Source organism: Podarcis cretensis, assembly GCF_951804945.1.
Source record: "Podarcis cretensis genome assembly, chromosome: 15".
Lineage (NCBI taxonomy): Eukaryota > Metazoa > Chordata > Lepidosauria > Squamata > Lacertidae > Podarcis > Podarcis cretensis.
In genome coordinates this window covers 33,380,586-33,408,009 of record NC_137185.1, presented here as the reverse complement: position 1 = coordinate 33,408,009, position 27,424 = coordinate 33,380,586, and the positions used below count along the sequence as shown (strand labels likewise).

Sequence of the window (27,424 nt, the reverse complement as noted above, 5' to 3'; positions counted from 1 at the left end):
GCCAGCCTCTGTTTGTTGTTGTTTTTTCCTTTTCTCCAGAACACCATTCAGTTATGCCATAAACATGCAGCGATTACTTTCCTATTTCCAGAGGGGCAGCTGTGTCCAGTGTCTGTCGGTTGCAGCCCAGGAGTCTTCTGGCAGCTTATAAAATAATGCCAAATAACACATGTGCATGGGTGGCTGTGGTTGGAAACAGAGGTCGGAAGGAAAGGAAATGCAGGAGAGTCGAGGTGGTGATAATAACCACATTAATAACACCGGTATTCTAAAGCAAGGGACACGGGTAGCGCTATGGGTTAAACCACAGGACCTAGGACTTGCCGATCAGAAGATCTGCGGTTCGAATCCCCGCGATGGGGTGAGCTCCCGTTGCTCGGTCCCTGCTCCTGCCAGCCTAGCAGTTCGAAAGCACGTCAAAGTGCAAGTAGATAAATAGGTACTGCTCTGGTTTGCCAGAAGCGGCTTAGTCATGCTGGCCACATGACCTGGAAGTTGTACGCCGGCTCCCTTGGCCAATAAAGCGAGATGAGCGCCGCAACCCCAGAGTCGGCCACAACTGGACCTAATGGTCAGGGGTCCCTTTAGCTTTTATTCTAAAGCAAAAGCTGGTTGCGTTGCTAACACAGACATCCTGGCATCAAATATGTGGAGTGTGGTCATTTAAAAAATCCACAAGTCATAGCACCAAGCTCTTGATGAATCATAATTTAGTGCATGGTTAGGCAACCTAAGGCCCAGGGGCCGGATCCGGCCCAATCGTCTTCTAAATCTGCCCCGCGGACGGTCTGGGAATCAGTGTGTTTTTACATGAGTAGAATGTGTCCTTTTATTTAAAATGCATCTCTGGGTTATTTGTGGGGCATAAGAAATATAGACTGGCCCCCCACAAGTTCTGAGGGACAGGGGACTGGCCCCCTGCTGAAAAGGTTTGCTGACCCCTGATTAATGGCTTCATATTGCAGTATCCCTTCGAAGAGGCTTTGCAGTTACAGAGTGTTCCAGATGGTTAGAGTTTTGCAAAAGGGACAGAGAGACGGGTGTTCAAATCCTCACTCAGCCGTGAAGCTCACTCAGGCCAGTCACAGTCTCTTAGCCTAGCTTACCTCATGGGGCTGTTCTGAGGATTCAGTGGGACGTGGTTGAGAGAACCACTTTGAGCTGCCCAAAATATAAAATATATATATCTGCTTGGGAATAGAATATAAGGCTAATCATAATCAAATAATTTAAAAATAAAAAATGTATGATTCCCCCATGATGTGTGTACACACACACACAAACGTTTTTTGGAATTGTTGGGAGCAAAGCAGCAACACTTGCAATAAGTAACCTGAACCACCAAGGGGCGATAGACAGTAAGTCAACCTGTCATTCCGTTTCTTGAGAGAGGGTACCTTTGATTTTTCTCTCAGGTTTTACTTCACTCCTTCCCTCTTCTTCATCAATCTTCCTTTGCACTGGAGCCTCCTCTTGGTAACCTCATGACTCACGATGTCCACATCTGCCAGGAGCAACTGTTATGTACTGAGTTGAATAGGATCCTAAAGGCAGCAGTCTGATTGGTCCTAGAACAATAGGATTCAGAATGCAGCAGTCTGACTGGTCCGCAGGAGCCACCCAATCCAGCTCCAGGTGGAAATGAATCCGCAACCTGATTGGCCTATGGGAGAATCCCGGAATTAGCCAATCACGTGGGGCCCATTGTGTAAATAATGTATATAAAGCAGTCTATTTGGGGAAAATTCCATTCCTTGCTATTAAAGGTAAAGGTACCCCTGCCCTGAGCTGAATAAAGAGCATGAAATCCACACTCGACTCCGAGTATATTTCACCAGGCAAGCCCCACAGATAACCCAGAGATGCATTTTAAATAAAAAGACACATTCTTGTCATGTAAAAACATGCTGATTCCCGGATTGAGAAGGCGATTGGGCTGGATCTGGCCCCCGGGCCTTAGTTTGCCTACCCATGCTTTAGAAGAAGTTTCATGGCACTTTAAACTGTCATAGCTCCCCCCCCCCAAAAAAAAAAAAGATCCTGGGAACAGTGGCGTAGCGTGGGTTATCAGCACCCGGGGCAAGGCAAGTAATTTGCGCCCCCTAACCCGTGGATTTGCGCCCCCTAACCTGTGGATTTCACTAACCCCCAGATGTTGCGCCCGGTGCGGCCAGCCCCCCCTGCACCCCCCACGCTACGTCACTGCCTGGGAAGTGTAGTTTGTTAAGGACGCTGAGAATGGTTAGGATACCCCCTCTTCCCCTCAAAGAGCTACAATTCTCCGAGTGGTTTAACAATCAGTGCTCTTCCCAGGGAACTCTGGGAATTGTTGTTCTGTGAGGGAAAGAGAGGCCACCTAACAACTCTCAGCATCCTTAATAAACTACACTTCCCATGATTCTTTGGGGGAAGCCGTGGCTGTTTGAAATAATGATGCTGCTTCAAAAGTATAGTGCAGTTGGGCCTTGAATCTCCACCAAGAGCAATAAATCTGGATAATGCATATGGGGCCCAAGAGGTCCCCTCTATGCACTGCTCAGTCAGCATCATGTGACCTTACTACCCCACCCCACCTCGCAAAAGCCCATTTTCATGTTCTGGCTTAGGGTTGTATCCAATGCTAGCACCAGAGTGGATAAAAATCAATGGGTTTCTTTAAAAAATAAATCAAAAAAATCATATTTTTTAAAATGGTTTTTTTTTTAAAAAAAATGCTTTTGGAGGAAAAAATCTTTCTAAAGATAGTTTTCTATCATGTCAGTTAACAAACATGGTGACATATGCTATAATGTTACTGTTTTAGTTAAATAAATTGTTTAGATTGTTATTAAGGAAACGATTATTTTTCTCCTTCCAATAAAGTACAGAAGAGAAGTTGTCCAAATATAAACAGGTAACTTATTAAACCTCACAATATTTTCATAATTTATTGATTTAAATCAAATCCACCCTGGCTAGTGCTACTCAGAGTAGACTCGTCAAAGTTAACGGGCATGACTTAGGTTTCTTGATTTAAATGGGCCTACTCTGAGAATAGGGACGCGGGTGGCGCTGTGGGTAAAAGCCTCAGCGCCTAGGGCTTGCCGATCGAAAGGTCGGCGGTTCGAATCCCTGCGGCGGGGTGCGCTCCCGCTGCTCGGTCCCAGCGCCTGCCAACCTAGCAGTTCGAAAGCACCTCCGGGTGCAAGTAGATAAATAGGGACCGCTTACCAGCGGGAAGGTAAACGGCGTTTCCGTGTGCGGCTCTGGCTCGCCAGAGCAGCGATGTCACGCTGGCCACGTGACCCGGAAGTGTCTCCGGACAGCGCTGGCCCCTGGCCTCTTAAGTGAGATGGGCGCACAACCCCAGAGTCTGTCAAGACTGGCCCCTACGGGCAGGGGTACCTTTACCTTTTACTCTGAGAACAACTTAGTTAGACACCATCCTGATGATGATGATTAAAAGCTTTTTCTTTCACTTTATTATTTCCAGGTCTGGCGCTGTCAGCTGCTTCACTTGCAGCTGCTACAATCAAAAGGGTCAGTCCCTTCTCTGCCTGAGACCTTGGGAGGTTACTGCCAGTCAGAGTAAGTGATACTGAATGAGATGGCCAAAGAGTCTAGCATGGCGTAAGGCAAGCTTCCTATGTCCAGGACTTGCGTTGCCTTCGGCGACAGAATTAGTTCTATGATACGATAATCTTTATTGTCATTGTCCCATACAGAAAACGAAACTGAAAACTACATCAGACATTCAGAAACCAACAAGCCTGCTATCCCAGCTATCCCAGCCTGGTAGGCCCCCAAAAACTCTGATACCCCATAATTAAATACAATATACTCCCGTAGAGGAACGCGGGTGGTGCTGTGGGTTAAACCACAGAGCCTAGGACTTGCCGATCAGAAGGTCGGCGGTTCGAATCCCCGCGACGGGGTGAGCTCCCATTGTTTGGTCCCTGCTCCTGCCAACCTAGCAGTTTGAAAGCACGTCAAAAAGTGCAAGTAGATAAATAGGTACCGCTCCGGCGGGAAGGTAAATGGCGTTTCCATGAACTGCTCTGGTTCGCCAGAAGCGGCTTAGTCATGCTGGCCACATGACCCGGAAGCTGTACGTCGGCTCCCTCAGCCAATAAAGCAAGATGAGTGCCACAACCCCAGAGTCGTCCGTGACTGGACCTAATGGTCAGGGGTCCTAATGGTCAGGGGTCCCATAGATACTACCTTACACTGTATCTAAAACCCAAATCACATTTGAATACAAACTGTTTCTCAGGCGGCCAGTCCTAGTCTTTATAACCCTGTATCTTCTTCCAGAAGGCAGAAGCTGAAAGAGATCATTTCCGGGGTGCGCACTATCCTGCGCTATCTCTGCAGCTTTCATATGCCACCTAGAAGCATAGATTTGATCCAAGGTAGGGAGAGTGCACCCAATTATTCTCTCTGCAGTCTTTACAACCCTGGACAACATTGTTTTTTCCCTGACCGTTCTACAAATGTGGATGGCTTTCAAAAGGGGTTAGACGAAGTCACAGAAGAAAAGGATATCAGTGACTACCAGCCACAATGGGCTATATACTCCTTCCAGTCTTAGAGACAGTGTTGCTCCAAACAGGAGTAGCTGGGAAGCAAGTGGGGAGACGGCTGTTGCACTCAGGCCCTGTTTGGGGGGCTTCCTATAGGTGTCTGGTTAGCCACTGTGACAGCAGGATCCTGGACTAGGTGGGCCTTTGGCCTAATCCCATAGGGCTTTTCTACACCCCCCAAGTGTCTCTATTTTCCAGGGACAGTCCCGAATTTACAGAAGCCACCCAGGCTTCTGATTTGATCCTGGAATGTCTCGATTTTCCTTAGGATGTCCCTATTTTCATCAGAGAAATGTTGGAGGGTATGGAGCTTTGCAACCCCCCGAAGCCATCTGAAGGCAGCCCTGTATAAGGGAGTTTTCAAATGTTTAATGTTTTGTTGTGGTTTTTATATATGTTGAAGCTGCCCAGAGTGGATGGGGCAACCCAGTCAGATGAGCAGGGAATAATAATAATAATAATAATAATAATAATAATAATAATGGAATAAAGGTAAAGGTAAAGGGATCCCTGACAATTAAGTCCAGTCGTGAACGACTCTGGGGTTGCAGCGCTCATCTCGATTTACAGGCCGAGGGAGCCAGCGTTTGTCCGCAGAAAGTTTTTCCAGGTCATGTGGCCAGCATGACTAAGGTGCTTCTGGTGCAATGGAACACCGACACCAGGGCAATGCATGGAAACGCCGTTTACCTTCCCGCTGGAGTGGTACCTATTTATCTACTTGCGCTTTGTGCTTTCAAACTGCTAGGTTGGCAGGAGCTGGGACTGAGCAACGGGAGCTCACCCCGTCGTGGGGATTCGAACCACCGACCTTTCGATCAGCAAGCCCAAGCGGCACAGTGGTTTAACCCACAGCGCCACCTGCAACAGGACATCCCTATTTTCATTGGAGAAATGTTGGAGGGTATGCACTTCTTACATTCTGAAATCTGGCCAAACACTAGCCAGGATACGTCCTGCTGTGCTCTTTTATAAAACTTTTCCCTTTCTTTTAAAATTTGTCCTAGGCCGTGTGTGCACAATATATCTAGCCAAGCTTACCTTGCTGCAAGGCCAATCCCACAATGCATTGTGGAGAGAAGACAGCACACTGCTGGGAATTGGCACTTGACTTGAGCCATGCTTTTAAAAATCTAGCACTTGTCACTTAGGAAGTTCTATACTCTCTGTAATTATCACAAGTAGCCACTAGGGGTCAGCATGGTTTTGGTTTAGTACCCCAAGAAACATCATGAGAGGCGCTGCATCAAGCTCATGTGTCTACAAGAATTCGGATCTGTGCATGTCTCTGGGTGCGCACACCATCAAGAGCACTGCTGCATCCCTATGAGAAAGAAAAGGAGTAAATAACCAACCAGTATGTAGCTCATTCAAGTTATTAATATTAACCTCTGGAAAGGTGGGTCAATATTTGTCAGTTTGCATTTCTTAGTGCAGAAAGTGTTGATCTGATGTGCAGAGATCTTTCCTGTTCTACTTAATTCAAGAGGGTTCTGGGAGCTTCTCTGTGTAAAAGAAACAAGCAGAGGGTTCATGATGAGGAACGGCTAAGGGAGCTGGGCATGTTTAGCCTGGAGAAGAGGAGGTTAAGGGGTGATATGATAGCCATGTTCAAATATATAAAAGGATGTCACACAGAGGAGGGAGAAAGGTTGTTTTCTGCTGCTCCAGAGAAGCAGACATGGAGCAATGGTTCCAAACTACAAGAAAAAAGATTCCACCTAAACATTAGGAAGAACTTCCTGACAGCAAGAGCTGTTCGACAGTGGAATTTGCTGCCAAGGAGTGTGGTGGAGTCTCCTTCTTTGGAGGTCTTTAAGCAGAGGCTTGACAACCATATGTCAGGAGTGCTCTGATGGTGTTTCCTGCTTGGCAGGGGGTTGGACTCGATGGCCCTTGTGGTCTCTTCCAACTCTATGATTCTATGATTCTATGATGTTTGAGTTATACCTTCAGAGAAGCTGAGTACAGCTGGCTTAAACAAGTTCTCCTATCTGTTATCTTTCAGTCAAGGTCATGCTGACCATAAAAGGAAGGCCATATTTATGGTATGGCAAGAAAAAGGTCCATAAAGGATTTGGAAACCACATCTCTTATTGAAATCTGGGATAGGTATAAAAACCTCTTGGAACCAAAAACACCGCATTGGTTGTCTCCATTAGAAATAATGTGTATAAAAAAGGTCAATATGAGTGGGAAGTGGATAACATATAGGGAATTAGCAATCAAAGAAGGAGGAAAATGGAAACTGAAACCATACGAAGAAGTGAAAGATTATGTTAATGATTGGTTACATTATTATCAGGTGAATGAAGTGTTTAAACAAGATATCAAAGAAAATGGTTATTGTAAGTTTAAGTTAAATCTGCTGCAACTGGATTTCTTATGGACAGGGCCGATTCTGCATGTATTGGATTTGTGACCATTGTGCTCATTTGCCTTCAGTAGCAGTAAAGCTCTGTTGGATGAAATACAATCGCCTCTGGTCTGTTTTGGGGGAATCCTGTGAAGTGTTTAAGTTTTTACTCTGCTAACTATACATTGGAGTTATACTCTGGATCAATACTGAGTAGAACTCTATGACAATATTAACTCCAGCAAAGACAACCGAAAAAGGTTACACAGCGCACACCAAAGAAATGTGCAAGTCTAAGATCAGAGATGGCCCCAACATTGCCATGAAGTATGGGTGGCAAAATGTGAATTTGCTGCAGCACAAAAGCACCATATAATATCAGAGTGAGACTTACAAAAACCTTTGTACTATGGAGTGTTTCTTTTGAACATCCTCACCACTTCATTCCATTCTCTCTCTCTCTCTCCCCCCCCCCATTCTCTCTGTTCCCCGCAACCCCAACCCCACACCAGCATTTTGTGACCAGTGAGCACACTCTGTCCTTATTTAGCTGCTTTTGGAGGATTCCCCTTACTCCCACCCTCACATTTCTATCTACTTCTGCAAACATACCATTTCATTAGATGTTCATTTTCCCAAGCGTAAATCTTGTGAGATTTAACAGGCACTAAGTTGCAAAATATATTTGCTGGGTCCTATAGGTTTTGTTCTTGCTTTCCTTTGGATGGAATGACTTGGTCTCCTTCCATTCCTTCCTTCCTTCCTTCCTTCCCTTCCCTTCCCTTCCCTTCCCTTCCCGTTTTAACTCTTTTTCACCACATGGTGGCACAAGAATAGAAGCCTTAAAGGAAGGAGCTCTTAGCAACGATGATGGGGCAAAGTCCCTTTAAACTCACCCTAAAATCTGTGGTACGACAAGGTAAAAGCTAATAGAGCATTCAAAAACCATATTGTCAGGAAAGCTGTGTTTAATGTCTGGACAAGATATAAAGACTTATTGGAAAACAAGACCCCAAGGTGGCTATCACCTATGGAGGCTAAGGCTTTGAAAAAAACTCAATATGGAGGCCAGGTGGCCGAAATATTGGGAGATATTAGAACAAGATCGAGATACATTGAGACTGCAGAGTTTTGAGAAACTAAAAGACAAAGCGTGAGACTGGTTACATTACTATCAAATTAGAGAGGCTTTTAACTTGGATAAAAAAGTAGGCTTCCAGGTGGAAAAATCGAAACTAGAAACAGAATTGTTAGAACCGAAAACTAAGATCCTTTCAAGAATGTATAATTTGCTGCTGAAATGGAATACTCAGGATGAAACAGTTAAATCAGCTATGATTAAATGGGCACAGGACATAGGTCATAACATTATGTTTGCTGACTGGGAAAAGTTGTGGACCACCGGTATGAAGTTCACGGCATGTAATGCCTTAAGAGAGAACATTATGAAAATGATTTATAGGTGGTATATGACCCCAGTCAAGCTTGCAAAAATTTATCACCTGCCTGACAATAAATGTTGGAAATGTAAAGAAACTGAGGGAACATTCTTTCACCTTTGGTGGACATGCCCAAGGGTTAAGGCTTTCTTGGAAATGATCTATAATGAACTAAAAAAGGTATTTAAATATACCTTCCCCAAGAAACCAGAGGCCTTCCTTTTGGGCATTGTTGGCCAATTGGTGTTAAAGAAAGATAGAACACTTTTTATGTATGCAACAACTGCAGCAAGAATACTTATCGCAAAGTATTGGAAGACACAAGATTTGCCCACTCTGGAAGAATGGCAGAAGCAAGTGATAGACTATATGGAATTGGCAGAAATGACTGGCAGAATCCGAGACCTGGGAGAAGAGTCGTGGAAGAGGACTGGAAGAAGTTCAAAGAATATCTCCAAAAACATTGTAAAATGTTTGAATGTTAAAATGATGTGGGATATAACGATAATATGGCATCAGTGACATAGTAAAAAGAAACATGCAAAAAAGTTTGATGAAAAAAGGGCATGCAGAGTAAAATTATGTCGAAGCTAAATAAATGATATAAGGGATTAAGTTATAAAGAATAGGTGATAAATGGATTTAAAAGGAAAGGAAACCGAAGACATAATAGGTTGAAATGTATAATACTAAATAAGATCGGAAAGAGGGTAAGGAATTGCTGAATTTGATTGTGTAAAGGGGAACACAGAAAAGGGAGATGTGAGGAAGTCAGGAAAGAGGGTTATGAAGATGGTTAGTAAAAAACTAGATTTTTATGTTCTTTCTGTTTGTTTTTTCTGTTATGTCTTTTATTGTGTTTATATGTTTATGTTGAATAATTGTTTTATTATGCAAAACTTTAATAAATATTTGGAAAAAAATAAATAAACTCACCCTAAAATCGCACCTGAGCAAAGTGTGGGTTGCTTCCAACTCACTTATACTCAGAGTAGACCCGCACTGAAAGTTCAGGTGCATTATTTTGAATGGCTCTGGCCAGAGCAGCGATGTCATGCTGGCCACGTGACCCGGAAGTGTCTCCGTACAGCGCTGGCCCTCGGCCTCTTAAGTGAGATGGGCACACAACCCCAGAGTCTGTCAAGACTGGCCCGTACGGGCAGGGGTACCTTTACCTTTACCTTTACTGTGAGTGGGACTAACACTGGATACAGAAGCAGCTCTAGGGAACAAAAATGGAGCGTTTCCACAACTGCTTCATAGGACAAGACCTACCCACGAAAAGTTGCTGTGCTCATTGGGCCTCACACTCCTGTGCAGATCCTGTTGTTGTTTTTCTAATAAGAAGTTAACTCCACTTGCTTTGTGTGATTTACTGCTGGCTCGCTCCTGACACTGAGGGCTGCATTTCCTCGCAAGCAACCTTTTGGGGGCTGCATGTCGATGGTGGGTGGGGTTAGAGGCAAGAGGAGGCAGAATAACAGAGGCACCTCCTCCCTGTCTATTTTGTTGTTGTTGTTTAGTCGTGTCCGACTCTTCGTGACCCCATGGACCAGAGCACGCCAGGCACTCCTGTCTTCTCCCTTTCTAGGTGACATTCCACCCATAATTTTGACATTCCACCCATACGAAAGCTTCTACAGGCACACAAATCGATACAGCCAGGCAAAAGCACTCAAGGGCAGGATCAGGAGAGATGTGTGGCTGGGTTGTGGCCTTGGAAGAGTCCCAAGGGCCTGATAGAAAAGCCTCAAGGGCCAGAGCCCGAGTTTCCCCATTCCTGACATATAGGTTGGATGTGTACAAAATCATGTCCGTACACATCTCTAAGAAGCCATTTCTTCCCTCTTTTTTTCCTCAAGAGCATTTCTGAAAGTCGTGATCGGAATGATGTTAGGCGGTTCTGATTCATGGTTCCGCAAGCTTCCCAGATGCTGGAAATGCCATCAGGTGGGGCTTTGGTGCTCCTCAATTAGCAGCCGCCTCTACCTCTGACATTTCCCTTCGCCAGCCAAGCAATGCAGCCACTTTCAAATGCAAAGCAAGGACTTGAGAGTCAGGCTGCCTTGCTAAGAGTTTCTGGATGCAGAGATGGGGAACCTGTGATCATTCAGAAGCAGGTGGATTCCAACTCCCAGCAGACCCAGCCAACATGGCCATTGGTCAGGGATGATGGGTGTTGTAGTCCATAAACATCTGTAAGGCCAAAGTTTCCCTAGCCCTGCCATATAGGGCTAAATTGAAAAAAAAAAATGTTTTTGCTCATGGCTGCATACACCCCGCACATTTAAAGCACATACTTTTGCCCAAAGAATCATGGGAACTACAACCTACCCCTTACAAAACTACAATTTCCAGCACTCTTAACAAACTACAGTTCCCATGATTCTTGGGAGCCTGGGAACCAGGTAGAGGGAGACAAAATTATGGGACACAGCATAAAGCACCCAGGTCCCGTCCCCCCGCAACTCTGGATTCTACATCACGTAGTTCACCAAATCTTTCATGGTGGTCTTGTGCTGGTCTTAGTGGAGGAATGTTGCAAAAAGGTGGGAGAGGATATATTGATTAAATATTATCTCTCCTCACTCACGCTAGTGAGCTAGTAGCAGAGCACATTCCCTTGCACATTGCTGGAAGCTAGTTGATGGATTCGTGAGTATCATTTGAGTTAAGCAATCCAGTCTGGCTTGTCCAGTCTGGCTTGTTCCTGGTAAGTTTCCCCTTACGTTTCCCTCTTAAAATAATAATACAACAGTCTTCATTAAAAGCAACAGTAAAGTTCACTTACATTCAGTTCACAGTAGATTTCTGAAGGCAGGCTTTAGCTTATAGTTGCAGTTACATTTATAGAAATACAAAGTGTGGTTTCATCCTGTGTAGGGATGAGCAATGTGCTGCTGGCTGAGAGCCAGCAGAGAGCAAAAGAGCGTAAGTAGCCAAAAAGAGTCAAAGAGACAAGAGGAAGATGGCTGCGTGATTGGCCCTTTTATAGGGTCTGCCAGGGTCACACCCATCTACCTGGTCACACACAGAGAGGATGCTCCAGACCAGGTAACACAGGAAGTCCTCCTGGCTGGAGCAACATTCCCCTGTGTGTCCACTCTGGGCAAACAGGAAATGCTGTATTTGACTACTTCAGTGATGTTACATCCCACAGAAACCCATTTTAGTTTAGCATCACCAAGTGCAGAATTCAAATTAAAGCCGAGAATTAGAAGGGGGCACCTGGAAGCCAATCTGCTTCAGGGTGTGGCAAGGTTGCCTTAACCTCTGGGCCACGTTGCAGAAGAATGAGCTGGTCTTGGGGCACAGCTGAAAATTTCTTGCAAGGCACCCTAGGCAGCGAGGCAGAAGCCAGCCAGCCAGCCACGGGTGTCCGATTGAGTCAAACAGCTGTCTCTTCCATCTGCCAGAGGTCTGGACCAACAGGCTCCCCACACACACAATGTTTAAGGGGGAGGAGAGACCTGCCAGAAGCCAGGGCCCAGGAGCCGTTTTAGGGGGAGCGGCTATCCTCTTAAAGGCTATCGACTCACTCCGGTCCCTGCTGCCGCCTCGCAGCAGGGATTTGCCTCCTGCCAGCCCCGAGCAGCAACTCAGCTCCACTCGGCCTGCAGGAGACAAAGCAGCTAATTAATAACAGTCTTCTCTGCAAGCTCAGCATGGGGAGCGAGGCTTCTGGGAGGGTTGTGCAAAGAAGCATCCTCTGGTAGGGAACATGCCCACAGCTGCCTGGCTGCTGTTCCATCAGCCGCCCACCCCCGACCTCCTCTTCTTAGTTTTCGCTAGAAGCCAGGAATTCACTTAACCGGGCTAAGCAGGGCTGCAGCCTTCATGTCCCTTACGGGATAGAGGGACCCCATCTGCGTTGATTTGCATCAAAAATAGATCACGCTAACGACAGAGCCGCCCCTTTGCTTCCATAATGAGGCTGCAAAGTCCTCAGCTGACAACGGCCTGATGTCTTAACCTCTGTTCCCCCTCTCTGTTCTGCGGAAGTTGTCTTACGCCAGCTCGGGTTCTTTGTCCACCTAGGCCTGGTAGAGCCTGTTCTGACTGGCAGCAGCTCCCCAAGGTCCCAGTTGAAACGGGGACCTCTGTGCGTGCAGAGCAGCTGCTCTACGAAGAACGGAATGGTTGCTTGCGCATCCCAGGAGAGGTCATGCATCCACAAAAGAAGACAACAAAAGAGGACACCTATCTGAGCAATTTATCTCAGCTGATTTGTACATACTGTAATGTAAACAGGACTACAGTACATCTCACCACAGTGGGGTGCAAGTCTGGGACCAGAGGAGCTGTGTGCCTGTTCACTATGCTGCCCCAGGGCCCACTGTGGATGACCAAGAAGAAAATAAATGTCTCTCTTTTTCAGCAGCAGCATCAAGAAGGAAGATGACAATCATAGGACTCTAGGATTTGGGATAGGGACCTTAGCAGGCAACTGACTATGTTCTTCTATACAAATAAGTATCCTAAATTTTCTCATGTCATTTGTATATCACAAAAATAGCATAATAAATGTGGGGAAACACCTACAACATATGGTTCATTATTAGTGGTCAATGTGTAAGTTCTTGGTTCATGAATTGGTTTAAACAATTAGGAAGGAAAGAGGGGGGAGAGGGGGAGGGGGGATTGTAAGTGGGGTGGGGTGGTTATGCTTCTCTACTTCTACTTAGTGTATGTGTGGGGTTTTGTGTCAGCATTACCTGTGTGGGTTCTCTTACTATTCACTTGTTGTGTTTCCTTGGTGGTGAGAGAGGTTAGGGGTGGCGTACGGTGTGGTTGGTTGTCTTTGGTTGGCTGTAGTGAGAATTGTTTTTGTGTGTGAGTGTGGTAAAAATGCTGTTTACCTTCCTGCTGGAGCAGTACCTATTTATCTACTTGCACTTTGACATGCTTTTGAACTGCTAGGTTGGCAGGAGCAGGGACCGAGCAACGGGAGCTCACCCCGTCGCGGGGATTCGAACCGCCGACCTTCTGATTGGCAAGTCCTAAGCTCTGTGGTTTAACCTACAGCGCCACCCGCATCCTTATGAGTGGGGTAGGAGTGTGTATTTTTGAATCAGGTTAGCCAGATTGATCCGTATGCTGTCGGCAGATTTTTGTCATTGTCTTGTTGGGCTGTTTATGTGATGAAGGGAAACCATACTGCAGTGAAGGTGCCTTCTTCTGTTTGTCCCCGTTTCAGTTTCAGTTTTTGGGTTAGTTTTTGGCACCTGACAATGTTGACGTCCAGTGCCAACCCTGCTTGCAACAATGCCCTAAATCAGAGGTGCCTAAAAGTTCTCCCAAATCCACTGGCCTTCTTTTTTTGGTGTGGAGGACTCCCTGGTCCTGAATGGACCAGGTGCGCAGCTTGGGAGTCATTTTGGACTCACAGCTGTCCATGGAGGCGCAGGTCAATTCTGTATCCAGGGCAGCTGTCTATCAGCTCCACCTGGTACGCAGGCTGAGACCCTACCTGCCCGCAGACTGTCTCGCCAGAGTGGTGCATGCTGTGGTTATCTCCAGCTTGGACTACTGCAATGCACTCTACGTGGGGCTACCTTTGAAGGTGACCCGGAAACTACAACTAATCCAGAATGCGGCAGCTAGACTGGTGACTGGGGGCGGCCGCCAAGACCACATAATACTGGTCTTGAAAGACCTACATTGGCTCCCAGTACGTTTCCGAGCACAATTCAAAGTGCTGGTGTTGACCTTTAAAGCCCTAAACGGCCTCGGCCCAGTATACCTGAAGGAGCATCTCCACCCACATCGTTCTGCCCGGACACTGAGGTCCAGCGCCGAGGGCCTTCTGGCAGTTCCCTCATTGTGAGAAGCAAAGCTACAGGGAACCAGGCAGAGGGCCTTCTCGGTAGTGGTGCCCGCCCTGTGGAACGCACTCCCATCAGATGTCAAAGAGATAAACAACTACCTGACATTCAGAAGACATCTTAAGGCAGCCCTGTTCAGGGAAGTTTTTAATGTATGACATATTAATGTATTTTTTGGTCTTTGTGGAAGCTGTCCAGAGTGGCTGGGGAAGCCCAGCCAGATGGGCAGGGTACAGATAAATTATTATTATTATTATTATTATTATTATTATTATTATTATTATTATATTTGCACAGGGGTGTATGGCTCAGCAGGAGAGCACATCCTTTGGAAAGGTCCCAGGTCCAGTCCCCAGAATCTCCAGTTAAGGCTGGTGAAAAGACCCACAGAGAGTCCCTCACAGTCACTGTAGACCGGGGATGTTAAACCTTAGGCCTGGAACCTTAATGCACCCCTTCAGCTGGCCCTTGTGATCCTGCCCTGGCCATATCCCTCGTAAGCTTTGCTTTGTGGCCGAGTTTTGTCTCTGGAAAGCCTCAGAGTTAGCCATTATCTCTTGACAGGTGATGTCCTAATCTCATGGAGGCCCCACCTCAGCGGGATCCTTATGGATCAGCTGATTCCCGCTGGCAGCTCTCCAGTGAGAGGGGGCCTGTTTCTAAGGCAATGACAAAACAGCCCTCGCCGGGAGTCAAGGGGAGGATGCTGTCACTCACAGGCTGCCCAGCTAATAGCTGTCAATCACAAACAAGCCTTTCCTTTTAAAAGCCACCACCAATTATGCAAGCTTCCCAGGACCACCCTGGCATCTCCAGCTGTGTCAACGCATCAGAAGTAGAAATGTGGCTTTTTAAAACCATATGCAAAAGTCTTTTAATGTCCCTGCTGCCGGGGTGTGTGTGTGCCTATATCCCCCATAAAGCAGGGCATCAAGCACCCCTCAGAAACACATAGGCAGTAAACCAGATGTAGGGAACTTCTCCCCCCCCCCCATGTTGCTGAACAACAACTTCCATCATCCACAGCAAGCACGGCCAATGGTCAGGGGCGATGGAAGTTGTAATCCAGAACATCTGGGGAACAAAGGCTCCCCACGCCTGCAGTAAACCAACATCTGCAAGAGCTCCGTAAAGCAACCGCTGCTGCGAAGGGGGTGAAGCACATCAGAGTCGTCGTCCCAGATGTGTTGGACTACAACTCCCATCAGCCATTCCACCCAGCGTGGCCAGTGGTCAAGGTGATGGGAATTGTAGTCCAAAACATCCGGAGGCCAACCAGTTGGGGAAGGCTAGATTGGAGCAATAGGTGCACAAACAGGGCTGTGCACTCGGGTTTGGAAATGTTACTGGCTGATAAAGCATCTCTGGTTTGGGGGTAGGGAGGTGTTGGTCAGGTGGCCATCTGATTTGCACAGCCATTAAAGATGGAACCATTTCTTTTGCGGCGGAAGAGTTTTTGTTTATTTGATAGAATTATAGAGAGTCATAGTCCAAGCTCCTGCAATGCAGGCTGGAAAGGAGTAGTGTACTTAAGGCCATCTCATGACCTCGTGGCAGAGGCAGGATTTGAACCTCATCCGCAGCTCACCGTCTTAGGCTGTGTGCACACCATACACGTTTAAAGCACATCTCCTGCCCCCTCCAAGAATCCTGGGAGCTGCAGATTGTTAGTGGTGCTGGGAATTGTAGCACTGTGAGGGGTAAATTATTGTCCCCTTACGGCGCAGACTTCGCCTAAGCCACTATGCTAGAACACCAGCTCTCAATGCAGCTTCTCCAGAAACCACAGCTGTATATGTAGCTCAGCTGGTAGAGCATGAGGCTCTCGATCTCAGGGTTATGAGTTCAAGCCATTGTTGGGCAAAAGATTCCTGCATTGCAAGGGGTTGGACTAGATGACCCTCATGGTCCCTTCCAATCCTATGATTCTATGGCCTATTCTATGAGTATGCAATCGTACCTTGGTAGACGAACGCCTTGGCAGTTGTACGTTCTGGCTCCCGAATGCTGCAAACCCGGAAGTGAGTGTTGTGGTTTGCGAACACTCTTTGGAACCTGAATGTCTGATGCAGCTTCCGCAGCTTCCAATTGGCTGCAGCAGCTTCCTGCAGCCAATCGGAAGCCGCACCTTGGTTTCTGAACATTTTGGAAGCCGAACAGACTTATGGAACGGATTCCGTTTGACTTCCAAGGTACGACTGTATATGGACATTCGTTCATCAAAGCGAAATTCCACTCTGGAGCAGGGGTGCCAACTTGAATAAAATATTTGGGGAGGGGGTGCAGGTAAGCCCCGCCCCACATAACTGATTACATGACATGGCACACTGACGCACAATTTGAATGGCAATGCCCATCAACTTTGAGAGGCCCAGCCCCCCCAAATACAGTGGTACCTCTGGTTGCGAACAGGATCTGTTCTAGAGGCCTGTTCACAACATGAAAAGAGCGCAACCCACAGCAGCGCATCTGCGCACACACGGGTTGCGATTCGCTGCTTCTGCACATGTGTGTGATGTCATTTTGCACTTCTGCGCATGCGCAAGCGGCGAAACCTGGAAGTAACCCTTTCAGGTACTTCCAGGTCGCCGCGGGACATAACCTGAAAGAACGTAACATGAAGCAGATGTGACATGAGGTATGACTGTATTTTATTGGCGGGGGGGGGGGGCAAGGGACCTTGACTCATAGGAGTTGGCTCCTGAGCTCTGGAGGACCCAGAACCAAACTTGTTGCAGGCAGAAGTGGGGGCTCAAGCCCATTCGCCACCCCACCCCACACAGTGCCTTCCTGCCCTTCCTTCTTCCTCCCCTAAAGACAGCCGTTTCCCCGCACAGCTCTGCTTCTCCTGATTGCCAAATCACCCTGATAAATAGCTTATGCTAATGGGGCAGATTCAAAGCAGAGGGAAAGTGCCAGCGCTCATAAAGCGCCTCATCTCCCTGTGCAGTGCAGCAGCGCCTCATCTCCCTGTGCAGTGCAGCAGTCCTGCTGCTTATGCAGCACACGCTCCATGCATAAAGATTTTCCGCCCCTTTGGAGCCTGTTCTGATGCTCCACGCTAAGCATAGAGGCAGCTCATTAGGAGGCAGCAGGGTCTGGCTCGAAGCCTCCCTGCCTCTCGCTGTTTCGAACGCACCTTTTATTTACTGGCGCACTCCATCTGCTTTCAGTTGCGGGGGTGAGTGAGAGAAAGGGTAAGGGGTTCTGACGGACTATTAAAGTGGTATTAAGTCACAAATTAGGCTTGCAGCTCGGTAGCAGAGCACCTGCTTCGCATGCCATAAGGTAAAGGACACCCTGACAGTTAAGTCCAGTTGCGAACGACTCTGGGGTTGCGGCGCTCATCTCGCTTTACTGGCCGAGGGAGCCGACTTTTGTCCACAGACAGTTTTTCCAGGTCATGTAGCCAGCATGACTAAGTGAAACCACAGCAGTGCACAGAAACGCTGTTTACCTTCCCGCCGGAGCGTTACCTATTTATCTACTTGCTTTCAAACTGCTAGGTTGGCAGGAGCTGGGACTGAACAACGGGACCTCACCCTGTCGCGGGGATTCGAACCACCAACCCTCCGATCGACAAGCCCAAGAGGCTCAGTGGTTTAGACCACAGTGCCACCCACGTCCCATTCGCATGCCATACCCTCCAACATTTCTCCGATGAAAATAGGGAGCATCCCATTCCATAATGATAATTTTACCATTTATACCCCACACATCTTTTGGGGTTGCTCCAACACTCTGGGCAGCTTCTGACACACCCACAAATAAGCCGCACCTTTAAATTTGAAGGCTTATTTGTGGGTGCGGCCCACCTCCCGGCACCACCACCCAGGCGGGGGGATGGCCAGTGCCAGTGCTCGGTTCCAAGCATGCTACGCACCCACCTCCTGGCACTACCTCCCCAAGCCGTCGCCGGCCGCCCCATCCCCCGTTCAGGGCAGTAGTGTCGGGAGGCAGGCGTGCAGTGCTCAGTTCCAAATATAAGCCACACTTTAACTTTTCACAGCTGGAATTTGGGGTGGGGGTGGGGAAGTGTGGCTTACATCCGGGCCAATACAGTATATAAAAACATAATAAAAGATTTATTTATTTTTAATTCCCTATACAGAATTGCCTTCAGACAGCTCGGGGGTTGGATAACTCCACACCCTCCAACATTTCTGCCATGAAAATAGGGACATCCTAAGGGAAAGCGGGTGCGGCTGGCGCTGTGGGTTAAACAACAGAGCCTAGGACTTGCAGATCAGAAGGTCGGCGGTTCGAATCCCTGAGACGGGGTGAGCTCCCATTGCTCGGTCCCAGCTCCTGCCAACCTAGCAGTTCAAAAGCACCTCAAAGTGCAAGTAAATAAATAGGTACCGCTTCGGTGGGAAGGTAAACGATGTTTCTGTGCGCTGCTCTGGTTCGCCAGAAGTGGCTTATTCATGCTGGCCACATGACCCGGAAGCTGTACACCGGCTCCCTCAGCCAATAAAGCGAGATGAGCGCTGCAACCCCAGAGTCAGTCATGACCGGACCTAATGGTCAGGGGTCCCTTTACTTCTACCTTTAAGGGAAAGCAGGACATTCCTGGATCAAATCAGAAACCAGGACAGCTTCTCTAAATTAGGGACATCCCTGGAACACTTGGAGGGTCTGGCATGCTCAAGTTCCCAGTTTCAATCTCCAGTTAGGGCTGCAAAAGACCCCTGAACTTCTGGACTGCAGCCAACAGTTGGTGTAGACGGTAGGAAGCCAGACCACCAACAGTTTAATGCAGCTTCTTTGACTCCTATGTCAAGGCAGACACTGGAGTCCAGGGCTCCATTCTGCAGAACAAGCAGGTGGGTCCACAAATGCAAAAGGGGAAGGGCGTGCTATGTTTTGATGCAAAATAAAAGACCTTTGAGCCCAGGGTCTAAGGTCACCTCCAGACAGGCTATTTATGGAACATTCATCCTGCACAATGCTTGGTGGCAGCAATTAAACTTGCTCTTGAGGCAAGGGCCACTACATTAGCCAGTAGGATCCAGTATTTACATTATTTCTTCAGCAGGTAGGAATCAGTATTTAATTATTTGTTTGTTGCATTTGTACACAGCCAGGTTCCCTGGAGCGTTGCAAGCCATTGAAATGCAATCAAAAAATTAGACACTCAAACCAATTAGAAATAAAGCAAGACAGCGGGGTGGGAATACACAGCAGCTAAAGCTAACTGAGAAGAAGCCAGGGGAATAAAATAGTGCAAGAATCTAAAGAGACTTGGTAGATGTACCCATTATAATGAAAAGCCCATGGAGAGCTGTACCTGGCACTTGAAGATGATAGTGTGGGGCTCTCTGGGGAGGGCATTCTGTCAGGTCAACCGGTGTCAGGATAGAATGCTAGACCGTAAATCTCGGAAGATGAATCTTGCACAGAGGCAAAGGTGATTGTTCTTACCAGGCCAGCCTTGAATGCTGAGAGAGAATGCAAGTATTTGAACATAGGGCAGTTAAACAGATCTGCTGGCACAAGGACTTTTGGTTATGCGAAAGAGCTTCGCCTCCCCTCTCCCCATGTGCCCCCCTAAATGTGCCCCATGTGCCCCCCTAAATCTGTTGTGGGGAGCGGGGGGGAGCTCCCTTTCACAAGGCCTCTCCTTCTCCCAGAGTGGAGGGGTTGTGAGCGGAAACAGCTTCCCGCTGGGGCAGGAGGCGTGCTCAGCTCCCTGCTCCTGATTGCTGCTGCTGCTGCGGCCAAGCCTTCCAGCCGGCCAATAGGGCCAGCTGGTGGGCGGGGCTAGCTGTGTTTAAACGGCCGCAGCAGCGCTCAGCTCCCAGTTGGTTCCTGCTTTCTTCAGTTCTCCTGCCCTCCCTCCCTTTTAGGTCAGCTTCTTTCGCGTATTGACCTTGCTATGGACTTCGGTTGGTTGCCTTGGTTGCCCAAGGGGGCTGGTAGGACTTTTTTATCCATTTGGCAAATTGGCACCAGCCTCTTGGTTTTTTCGCCTACCTCGTAGCAATTCGTCACAACTTTCTGGTATTGGAGGTTAGGCATTGGAATATGTGTGCTGTGTTGGAGGATTGGGTATGGGCCATCATCTACCCCTCCTCTTTTTGGGTATTCCGTTAAAGGAATCCGGCGGTCGTGGATCCTGTCCGATGCCCTGCTGGTGGCTAGGGCCATGGCATGACCCCCGGTGACCTCATGGGGGAGCTTCCAGTTGTATTTGCATCAACAAGCTCCTCCCTTTGGTTGTTAACCCTGAAATAACTCCTGGCTGTGTGGGGTGGAGTCTGGTATTGCCGTTTCATCCAATGCCTAAGCCAATACTACTCACATGCTGTAACCAATAAAAGTTGTGGCCTAACCTAAAATAATGTGTCTTTGTGTCTTATTATACTCCTATGCAGGTGGCGGGTCCTCGACTCACAAGTGGAAATCCTTGCATTAGCAGGTCTGTTTGGTTGGATGCCACCCATTAACTATATTCTTCCCCCTGTTTACCCTCTCCTCCCATATCACATTGCTTTCCATTTTAAATTTCCAATTGCAGGTGCCTTGAGGCACAGACCCATCTTCTTCGAACGCCGTGGGTAGGATAGGTAAAGGTAAAGGTACCCCTGCCCATACGGGCCAGTCTTGACAGACTCTGGGGTTGTGCGCCCATCTCACTTAAGAGGCCAGGGGCCAGCGCTTTCCGGAGACACTTCCGGGTCACGTGGCCAGCGTGACATCGCTGCTCTGGCGAGCCAGAGCCGCACACGGAAACACCGTTTACCTTCCCGCTGGTAAGCGGTCCCTATTTATCTACTTGCACCCGGAGGTGCTTTCGAACTGCTAGGTTGGCAGGTGCTGGGACCGAGCAGCGGGAGCGCACCCCGCCGCAGGGATTCGAACCGCCGACCTTTCGATCGGCAAGTCCTAGGCGCTGAGGCTTTAACCCACAGCGCCACCTGCGTCCTGGGTAGGATAGTCATCGGCAATTGCATGGTACAGCCACAAGAGGGAGACAGTGACTCACCTGGCCAATGCTGTCACTTAGGGAGCTTATCGGACGAATGGGGCATTTTAACAAGAAATTGCATTTGATTGCATTCTTATGTGCTTGCTGCTTGGGTGCATGGCAGTTCCTGCCAGTCAAGGAAGCAGGGAAGCTGCAAACAAAAGCACTATGGAAAGATGTGCGTTGAGTTCAAGCCGTCTAGTTTACAGAGATGCAGCTTGATACTTAAGGATGTTCACGGGCATAAATATACTGGCTAATAAAGCCTCATGAATCTGACAGTGGAAGGAATTAATAAGGCCCAAATGGATGCCAATTAAAGTTGGTTAATTGAAAGTTCAAGACAAGGCGCATTTCGAGCTGAAATAGCCACTGACACAGAGTGCCCAGGGGTGGTAAAAGTAAGTTCTCCATCACTTGCACTTTGAGGATAAAGAATGGACAGCCATCTATAAAGACATGAGGCTTTATCCAGACACAATTTAATGAGCTTGATTTACATACTGGGAGGGGGAAGGAATCCATTCAGCTGGACTGAAACACACTGCATTGTCCCAGCGGTCCCTTCTGACTTAAAGATTTGCGATTCTGTGCACTTGCCCTCATTTGCATTAATAACAATACTAATTAATAATGCTAATGAAAAGTGCCTCCTGTTTATGACAGGAAGCCCAAAGGAGGCCAGGGTGAGGTCTCTACTGCACACCAACAGAGAGCAAGTGCTCAGCGTTCAGCTTCATTTACATTTAAAAAGGGACGACTCCAGGAGTGACTGATTCAGTCGGCACAGACTCTGCTCTATTATTTATTTAGCTATTCTTTTACCAGTGACCCTATAATTTCAAGTGTCTCCTTTCTTGCATCATCACATAGATGCACTGTAGCAGACGGCCCACAGGACTTTGAGAAGTCACAGTTTCAGGGCAAACAGGTTGCCCGGCTGAAACGGTGCCCTCCTTCCGGTGATGCCCGCTTGTAAGATTTGTGGAAGCAGGTAGAAATTCTACAGATGAAGGCAGCTTTCCCGCTGCTGCCACAAACAAGCATATACAGTGATGGAAATGCTACACCTGTTGAATGGTTGTCTGCCACTTATTACGCACTCTTCGGCCACAGCTATCAGAGCAGCTTACAAAGGCCGGCAGAGAAAATGAATATCAACATAAAACAGATTACAAGGGAGTAAGTTAAAAACACCAGCGTGACACTAGCTCTGTACACTCAAACAGCTAAAACAGAGTATTTTTAAATTATTATTTTTTTAAAAAGAATCTATTTGAAAGCCAGTTTGCTGGGATGGTGGAGGGACTGAACATAGAATTTTACAGTTGGAAGGGACCAGGAGGGTCTAATAATAATAATAATAATAATAATAATAATAATAATAATAATAATAATTTAATTTATACCCCACCCTCCATGGCCAGAGCCAGGCTCAGGGCGGCTAACATCAATAAAATTTCAGTAAAAACATAATAAGGGGGGGAGAAAAAGAAGAAAACAGGATAAAATAGAGGTTAAAATACAATCTAGTGCAACCCCCTGCAATACAGGAATATTTTTGCCCAACTTGGCCTTAAACCCACAACCTCAAGATTAAGAGTGTCATGCTCTACCGGCTGAGCTATCCTGTGAACAGTGATGGATGAAGCACAAGCCATCATTCATCCAGCCCCTCCCTCCTTTCCTCCTTTCCTTCCATCACCTAGTTTTCATATCTTATTTCAGGGGTGGGGAATCTCAGGCCCAAGGGACAAATCAGTCCTCCATTCCACTCTTCTTGGTGCTTGGGACTCTCCCCCAGGCCACGCCCCCTCTCCCCTAGGCCACGCCCCCTCTCCCCTAGGCCACGCTCCCTCTCCCCTAGGCCACGCCCCCTCTCCCCTAGGCCACGCCCCCTCACCGTATCTGCTTCACACCTTCCTTGGATGTTTTTGCCTGGCTAGAAGGAGTCCTTTGACTCTGAGAATGCCTCTAGCTTGCCTAGATGGAGGACAGAGGTGGGTATCTGAGTATGTGCAGAAGCCAGCCTACTGCAGAAAGGTGAGATTTATGTATGTTGCTCCACCTATGTTTGCCTCTGGCTCTGCCCACCTCTGACATGTGGCCCCTGGAAGGTTTCCCAGAAGGAAATGTGGCCCTCGAGCTGAAAAATGTTCCCCACCCCATTCTATTGCAATTGCACCTGCAACTCTGTCTAAGTGAATGTAACTGAAGCATGCACACATTCCCCCTACCTTCATTTCTTCTCCCTTTCCCTGTTTCCCCCTTGTCAAATTTTAAGCATAGATGATGCTCTATAGGTGGTGGTCATAATAATACACAAGACCTTCTGCAACGTTCACATTCATAATTTTGAAAACAACTTGTGTGTTCTTTGTGTCATGTTACTTAATAACTCTGCCCATGGCAGGACAAACATCAACATTTGAAAACTGCCTTTCAGTCTCACCTGGCATTTCCCTTCCGCATCTGGGATGGGGTGATTTGCAGAGCTTTACATAAGACATTCCTAGTCCAACTACATGATGTGCCTACACACTGCAGGGCACAAGATTTGGCACCAAAAACAGGTTTTTAAACCTTGGGAATATTTGCTTTCATTCCGGTTTTTGAAACAAAAGAAACAATATCCCTAACCCATGAGGTTCTCAGGACAGGTTTGAAAATAGTTTGGCAAGGCATAATGACATTTTAGAAGCAATGGGAAGGTTGCCCAGTGGCCTTCTCCTTCCCCATCACAGGTGTGAACTAGCATTGTCAGGTAGGGCTCAGCCTTCTCCCGGACACACTCATTTTCTTTGTTCAGTTGGGGAACCAATTCCCACTCCATCCCAGTGTGTAAGCCCAGACCCAGCTTCACCACTTCAAACAGTTGTGTGAATCTGACAACTACTGGGCAGTGATGGCACATTCCTGCAGGTGGGAAACTTGAGATTTGGAATGGTGCTTCTAACAGGAGGGAAGGAAACTGCAGAGTTTGACAGCTCACTAATTACCGTAACTGCAATACATTACTGAGGAATGTGTGGACTTTGCTCAATTAACCAAGATGGAAAAAGCATAGACATGTTCAAGTACTTAATTCCTAGAAAGCATACAGTATTTAGAGACTGGATTCTGCAGACCACTTACCTGGACACTGAGGATGCCTGTTGCCATAGAAATAAGGACCCCTGCTTTGTTTGAAAGAATAATTGATCATGTGCATTTGGTTCATGAAATCATCTGTATTGCATAGATAAAAAGACTAATCGTTTGAATGGGCCAGGAGCCAGCTATTCATGAATCCTCCTTTTGGTTTGGCAAATTAAAATAAAATGAAATAAAATACACAATCCCATCACATCTCAGTATGGCAGGAACATGATTTGCATTTTCTCTAAGACTGGGAAAGTATTTCCCTTTCCCCCTTCCTTTAAAGCAAAGATTACCATCCCTGACCACTGACTGGGGTCTGAAGTTAGTACCAGGAATTAAATATTATATGGAGGGGCGAAGTCTCCTCCTCTCTGCTTTAAAGTTGCCACTGTGAGGCATCACATAAGCAGATGTGCAAATCTTTGAGCCACAGGTCTGTTTCTTATTCGGGTAACTTGAGTCAAGAGCTTGTCTATTATCAGCAAATAGGCGCAGGTTTGAGAAAAGTTTTCTCGGTGTAATTGCTTGGGCTTGCCTACACAGTCATTCCTGAATTTCCTGAATATCAGTACAGCAAGTCTTTAGGGAAAAGGGCAAGCGGCGGTGTACTTGGTGTTTACCAACCTTTTCCAAGAGAGGGCGCTGGTTGGCCAATTTACAGTTCATATCAGCTGCATGCAGGAAACAACCGCTTAAATAAAACACGCCGAGAGTGACAGCGGGGAGCGCTGCCCGTATCGACACCCTCTAACCCGAAGACGATGCGGCAGCTTATCAGGACACTCCGCATCTTAATAACTAGTCATCATTGCACAGCCATCAGCGGTACCTTTATTCCAGGTCTGGCAATTGCATTCGTGGAACGGGCGCATCTTACGCCACTTAGGGGCTCGCCTATCTGGCAGTGAGTGGTGCAGGGAGATGCTCTCTGCAGCAGCGCATGGCCACTTAGTGCAAACACGTGCGCTATCCCGACAGGCTCGCCAGGGGGACTCGCCCCGATTGACTGCAGCTGGTTACTGACCGGACACCCGGTGGCAAACCCGGGTTTGCCTCCGTGCAAAGTGTGGAGTGGCTCTAAAACTCCGGTGTGGGGAAGCTCAAGAAAGCATGCACGCCGGCCAAATGCACACCTGGGCAGTGCATGCGCGCAAAATCCTGGGACGCGTGTGTGTGTGTACACACGCGCACACCTATGCACGCAGCCTAGATGAAATTAGAATAGGAACACGCCAGGATTTCCAGTGACACGCTGGAATCACGTATAAGAAAAGAAATTCCGGAGCTCAAGTTGACCGGAACACTCTGCCCCCTGATCTCGGACAAGCGTGAAGGGCAGGCTGCAACGGGGTGAGAGGATTGCCCTTTGCACGTGCTCAGAAGCACTTTCGTTTTCATCGGACCTCGGTTGAGAAGCTTGGGATTTGAAACCCGGCAGGAAGTGTCCTACTATGCACCCTTAACTCGGGTCTTATTCCCACGTGAACGTGTATAGAGTTGCAGCCCTAACTGAAAGTTCTAATTCTTATGGAACTTAGGTGGGGTTTCTTCTGAGTGAAGGCGCATAGGAACTGGGTTTAACTAGGGATTAGATCCCTGCTGCAGTCGCATCCTATGCATGCTGACTCGGAAGTAAGTTCTACTGAGCTCAAGGGGACTTCTTCCCTTGTGCGCGCATAAGATGGTCAGTTGCAATCCTATGCAAGTGAATACGAGATCCCTGGGATTTCTTGAGTAAGCGTGCAGAGGACCCTCACCCCCTTCAAATTCATCCTGCTACTAAAGGCACGTCAGGAGGGCTATGCACGATAATGAAGGTCCGGTGGCGAGGGGTGCACACAAGAGTCCCGGGCAGGAAACCAGCAAATCCCACATGCGCCCCAGTAGATGCTCCAGTAGATGCTCGCACGCGTCCGTCTGAACCTGGAAAACGCTCCGATTCGCCAGAAACATGTCTGGGAGATGGGTGCGTCTCGTCGACGCGAGTTTGGGGGCAGAGCCAGACGGGCGAACTCAAGATTCCTAGGATGAGACACAGACGCACTGTCCTCTGACACCCTGAGAGACGCAAGCATGTCTGAACGAGCAGCTACGCGCTAGGATCGGCCCGAGTTTCTGCATGGACACTCGTTGGGATGTGGGCTCCCTTCTCCCGCTTTCTAACAGGGCTCAGACGAGGAACATCCTCTCCACACACCCCGGCCCTCAACAATCCTTGCCCCGCCACAACTGGGAACATCCCCATCCCCCTTCCCGCTCCACTGGCCGGATGCTAAAAAGCCCAGCCCTGGTGCATTCACATCACAAGCCCCTGCTGCACATACAGAACCGGACGGGACTTTCTCCCAGGTCGGTGCGTATAGTAGGATCGTTGCCCGAAGCTGAACCCGCTCCCCACGCCGCAAAACCAGCCGCGAGAAAAGAAGCGTGCCCGTGAGCATGCACAGAGTGCCCACGCGTGAGGGGGGGGGGGAATCACAAACGGCGTTCACACGTTCATTTGGGCTAGGGGGTGATAAGAGCTTCACGTGGGTGGGGAGGGGAAAGCAAAGCCCCGGGTCTGAACCTCTCTCCAACCTGCGCCCTCCACCCTCCCCATATCCCATGTTGGCTTCCCACCCGCATCCCAGAGGTGGGTGGGTGGATGGGGGAAGCAGCAGCTTTCGGGCCGGTCCCCTCCCGGGCCCCGCCGCCCCTCACCGTTGAGGCTGGTCAGGTTGCCCAGGTCGAGGAGGCTGGGGCTGAGCGCGGCCAGAGCCGAGGCGTTGAGGCCAAGGAGTAGCTCGGACGAGTTGGCCAGGGCGTCGCCGGCCGCCAGCGAGTCGGCGAAGAGGTTCATCTGCAGCAGCGTCTTGAGCAGGTAGCGCAGCATCCTGGCCGCCGCCGCCGCCGCCGCTCCAGCGCTCCGCCGCGTGTGCTGGCATCCGAGCGCACAAGCATCCAGAGCCTCGCCGCTGCTGCCTCTGCGGCGCCGCCGCTGCTGCTCTGCCGCGCCGCTCGCTCTGGTCCCCCTCCTTCTCCTCCTCCTCCTGCCTGCCTTGCCGAGGCTGGGCCGGGCTGGCCGCTCCCCCGGGGGCCGGGCAGGCGGAAAGCAGGTGCCGCCACCAATAAATGTTTAATTATTGGATTAA

At 48.3% G+C, this 27,424-nt stretch overlaps 1 protein-coding gene across 4 annotated transcripts in view; it reads right to left on the bottom strand.

The window, feature by feature from the left end:
- ROBO3 (roundabout guidance receptor 3) overlaps positions 1–27,180 on the bottom strand; it is a 358,202-nt gene extending 331,022 nt beyond the window's left edge. For all 4 annotated transcript variants that reach the window (XM_079954914.1, XM_079954915.1, XM_079954916.1 and 1 more), the window contains exon 1: positions 26,994–27,180. In XM_079954914.1, the coding sequence (XP_079811040.1) occupies positions 26,994–27,165 (172 nt within the window). In that variant the 5' untranslated portion in view covers positions 27,166–27,180. The remainder of the gene's footprint in view (positions 1–26,993) is intronic.
- Positions 27,181–27,424: the final 244 nt, after the last annotated feature.